This window comes from Pinus tabuliformis, chromosome 9, assembly GCF_031772625.1.
Source record: "Pinus tabuliformis cultivar Carrire ecotype Pingquan chromosome 9, CPIR1, whole genome shotgun sequence".
Lineage (NCBI taxonomy): Eukaryota > Viridiplantae > Streptophyta > Pinopsida > Pinales > Pinaceae > Pinus > Pinus tabuliformis.
In genome coordinates, this window is record NC_142307.1 from 620856113 (window position 1) to 620861249 (window position 5137).

The 5137-nt window shown below is 32.7% G+C and overlaps 1 protein-coding gene across 1 annotated transcript; it reads left to right on the forward strand.

Annotated features, from left to right (window-relative positions):
- Positions 1 to 406: 406 nt before the first annotated feature.
- On the forward strand, positions 407 to 2299 carry LOC149150117 (putative disease resistance protein At1g61300). The gene is made up of 2 exons (XM_089442707.1): positions 407 to 608; positions 783 to 2299. Exons 1-2 carry the CDS (start codon positions 407 to 409, stop codon positions 2297 to 2299), a joined length of 1719 nt encoding a protein of 572 aa, XP_089298833.1.
- The last annotated feature ends 2838 nt before the right edge of the window (positions 2300 to 5137 follow it).

A 5137-nucleotide genomic window follows, 5' to 3' on the forward strand; every position in this document is an offset into this window, starting at 1 on the left:
TTCCTCTTTGTGGAACAGAAGCAGAAGAATTGATTCTTTTCCATATCTATTAAAGGTGGGAGTGAACAATGACTCTTCACCTTTATATTAGGAAATTATTAAAAATGGGAATGAATGATCGCTTCTGTGTATGGTGTAAAGGCAATAGAAAAGGAAAAATGTTGACGATTTAAGTAAAGTTGTTTCATTGGCATATATTCTTATTCCAACCTTACACTTCCCCGTGAATCATCACGAACACAAGGACCGCTAATCCCTTGTATATTTAAATTTTAGACGACCCATCTGCACTTCTGTCGTTGCATAAGCATATTTGGGTTTGCTCCCTGCTTACGCCTATTCATATTTCTGCTCTCTTACTTTGTTCTTCTCTTCTCCCCCACTCTGCTCCAACCCTTCATTGGCTATGGATATTCTGACCGGAACCGCAGCCACCTCCATAACCGTTGTTGTTACTGCACTCATCCGACAGATTGACGATGCCAGGCTGTTGGATCATAACCGTCGGCTTCTCGAAGTTCAGTTAAATCGAATGAAGGTCCTCTTAATCGATATTACTGATCAATTCGAGCGTCACCGCAAGGCTCCCCCTCAATCGCTCAGAAACTGTTTGCAAAGGATGGAACATGCAGTTCTTAAAGCCAGAGACTTGATTGATCGCTCGCAACGGCCGCACCACTGCCTTGAATTCTTTTTTTGCACGCCCAGACTCTCCAGAGATATCAAAGAGTAGAAGAAATCTTTAGATCTGCTTTTTGAGGAGCTTCGCACCGACTTTACAGTGTTTTGCACTGCTCAACAGGTTGCCTCCGCCACAGCACACGAGGCAGAGATAAAGCTAAATCGCTGGGTTACGGAGGCTCCCCAAACTCGGATAATTGGAGTATACGGCAGTGGTGGGGTGGGAAAAACAACAATGCTCAGAAAAATGTACGACTCATATAAGGTTAGTGACATTTTTGATGATGCGATTTGGGTTCCAGTTGATCAATTTCCAAATGTAGAGTTGCAGAGTCGTATTGCTTCTGAAGTCAATTTAGACCTCACCAACTGTCATAATGATGTTGATATGCGGAGGATGATGTTGTCTGCATATCTCAAGAGGAGGAAATTCTTTCTGGTTTTAGAGAACATGTTGAGAAAAGTCGATCTCAATGAATTGGGGGTGGAATTTAGCACTGATAAAGACAGCAAACTTGTATTCTCTACAGAGAATAGAAATCTGATTGAAGAAATGAAGGCCGATGGGTGCATGAAAATACAACCCATGTCCATGGAGGACACATGGGGGTTGTTCAGCAGTATAGCTTTCAAAGATGTGCATATTCCGGGGGAGATAGAACATATTGCCAAAGAAGTTGCCAGCGAGTGTGAAGGTCTGCCCCTGGCGACAAGGTTAGTAGCCTCTGCAATGATTGGCAACAGAGCTTTAAATGATTGGCAGCTTGCTTTAAGGCAAATGCAAAGAACGGATTTCAATTTTCCAATCACTCGTCCTTCCATTGATCCTGTTTTGTTTCAGAGATTGAGGTGGAGTTACGATACTCTGCCTGATGCCAATTTGAAAAATTGTTTTCTATACTGTGCCGCCTTTGGTGAAGGTGAACAAATTCCGGTGAAGGCATTGGTGCATATGTGGATCGCAGAATGCCTACTTAAGGCCAGGGATGCAGACTCTTTATTGAAGATGGGGTACAATTATGTTGAGTTACTAGAAAATCGATGCTTATTTCAGGTAAAAGGGGATGTCATTACAGTCCACTATGTTGTCCGTAGCATGGCGATTTGTGTGGCAGAGAATGAGGAGAACTGTGTATTTAGTGCAAGTCAAAGGCTTCAACATTTCCCTGACATCCAGAACCATGCTGTTTGCAGAAGACTCTCAGTCTATGACAATAATATCACGTCTTTGCCCACAACAGACTTGAGATACCCGAAATTGGTTTCTCTATTCCTGGGAAAAAATGATGATTTGAAAGAAATTCCAGCAGGATTTTTTCTCAACTTCACCTCTTTGAGGGTACTGGAGCTGAGCATCCCAGTAAAAGCATTGCCAACATCTCTGTGGCAATTAATACATCTTGAGTTTCTCAATCTGAGTTGGACTGAAATTGAAGATATACCTGAAGATATTAGTAATCTTTCTTCCCTTCAGTTTCTGTATCTGGGATATTGTAGAAATCTAAAATCGTTGCCATCTCAACTAGGGGACCTAGAAAATATGAAGTATCTCTATCTTAAGGGTTGTTATAACTTGAGAGAGTTGCCAGATGAGATAGACTGTAAGATTGAACTGTAACAGAATGGCATTCTAACAAATACATTGTTAGAATTGAAGTCTTTTTGGAAAAGTGTGGTATTTGATTGGAGGATGCTTTTTATGGGATGCAACAAATTTGTGTTAATTGACCGGAAGATGCCTTTCATGGGATGTATTTCAAAGCTTTTTAGTTTGGATGTTTGTTATGAGATGTATTTCAAATATATTTTTTGCTAGGTTTTTGATACCTAAGAAAATATTTCTGTATAACTGGAGTTACCTTGCATGTACTGTTGATAGTATTGTTACATGGAAAATGCTTTATTCGGTTGAAGTGGAAAATGTTTTATTCGGTTGAAGTGGTTGTAGTGTTAGTAATGTCTAATTAAATATTTCATGTAAATGATATATGAAATTAAAAATTATATATATGATAAAAAGATATTTTAATATAAGTTATAAATCAAATATTTTAATTAAAAATTTTAGTTAATTATGATTAAATATAATTATTATTTTTATTATGGTTAATCTCATTTATTTTCTAATTTATATATGTTGGTTATTAATTCACATAATTATATTAGTAAATATGGTTGATATACCCAAATTAACCACATTTTTCACCTTTTATATGTTAATCTGCTTATAAAATGATGTTTATCAATATATATCAACCTCGTGTACTAATGTGTTTGTATTGGTAATATCAAATTTTTATATATAAATACTTATGTCAAAGTCGTGTTCAACATGTTAATTGTGGGAAATGAACTCTCTCTAAACAATTAAAGGTAAAAAAATATCTTGTCAAAACTTTTCAATAATAAATGGTATCATATATTTCTCAAAGTTGAGAAGAAAAAAAAAAGAAATGTAACTTCATGAAATTTGACCCTCCTTAAAACATGATAAATTTGAAATTAAGAGAGATCTACACTAGTATTTTGCTATATTGTAAAATAAATCATTTTTAATATTATTGGTTATTCTTTTACTTTGAAATTATAAAAATATGAATTTATTTATAAACAAATATCTAAAATTTTAGAAAAATTTGATCATACAACATATATTCGACCAATCTTGTAATATATAATGTAAAAATGCAATTTAAATAATAAAAAAATATTCTAATGTGTAATTTGAAAATTTTTCATAATTAAATTTTCATTTTTATTAAAACAACTTCAAATTTCAATTTCAATAAACTCTTTAAATACATTATTGTTAACTTCGCGTACTGTCTAATTAGTACACTTGAATTAGCTTAATTATCAAATGATATTATGTTCTTTTGATTTGGGTGATAAGGGCATAGGTTTCGGTGGAGTGAATATGAATATAAAAAGTATGAAAATAGAGTCGTCACGAGTGATGAAAGAGGAGATTCCATAAAAAAAAAAATCTCAAATAAATGTCATGATCATCCACATGTCCTATGTAGACAACCATCTTTAGTGGACATAAGGATATAAAAAGTTATGGAAAGATGCTCATGATCCCCCAAGCCTAGACGTCGTGAGGGAGAGGAACAATACTTTGGAGAATTTTAATATGTTTGTAAAAAGCATTGTTCTAAGAAATTGAGATTGTGTTAAGGAAGAATGTATTTAAGGACATTGATTAAATGAAAAAAATTAATTCAAAATTAAATTAATTTAATATTAATATTAATATTAATATTTTTATTTTTATTTTTTATTTTTCAGCTTATATGTTATTAATGGTTAATATAAATTTTATTATTATTATTATTATTATTATTATAATTTTAATATTAATAATTGTTATTGTAATTAACATAATTACATTAATAAATATGGTTGATATAAGTAGATGGACTTATATTGATCACAATAGTAAATGTAGTTAATATAGATAAACAGACTTATATCAATCACTTTAATATTTATTAGAGAAATAATAAAATTTTAATATTCATAATGAATTTATTTCCATTAAAATTATTGAAACTTTAATTTGAAAACTATTTATTTTTAAATTCCAAAACTAATCAAGAACATGCATCTTTATTATACCTCATCAATACTATTTTTTAAAATTTAAACTACTTGATCACCAAAGTATATATGATTTGATTAGTATCTTCCTTCATAACTAGGGTTTGAAGCAATAATATTTTTACTGAGTGGTAAATGTTAGAGTTAGCTTCACTAGGTAATATTGCCTATAAGTGGTTTTAAATAATTATTACCTATAGTTGTGATTAAAAAATCATGGAAAATTGGAATCTGAGTTTAGATTGCAAATATATTATTGAAGTGACACTAAGAAGTCATATGGCATAAAATATCTGAGGGTTACCCTCTCTGGCTAAAGAGCTACTTTGAGGCCTAAAGTAAGGAGGTTTTCTTTAAATCTTGCAAAGAGTGTCTTGGCACTGTCCCCAAGAAAGGAACATCTCAAATATAAATATCCACTTTAAGGTAATAATCAAGATTTAAAAATTATAAAAGATGAGCTAAGTAATAGAAATACAGGAAGAAATATCACAAATACAAGGCACATGACTGTTAGGAAACACATATCCAACAATTAAACCTGTATAGACACCTCTAGTGAGGAGATAGGTATCTCAAACAAGTTGTTAAGAAATGTAGATAGGTTAGGATTGCATAAGAAAAGGAAGGAGTGGTGTAAAAGGAGTTTCTTGCCCAAGGAATTCAAGAAGGTAAAGCCACCTACTTTTGATGGTGAGGTTTAGAAGAATAAGAAGAATGAAGCATGGCTGTTAGGATTGAAGAAATACTTTAGGGTACACACTTACTATGAGAATATGAAAGCCAATGTAGCCATATTCAAATGAAGAGGAGAAGTTGACATTTTATGGGAGAACTAAGGCATCAACAAAAA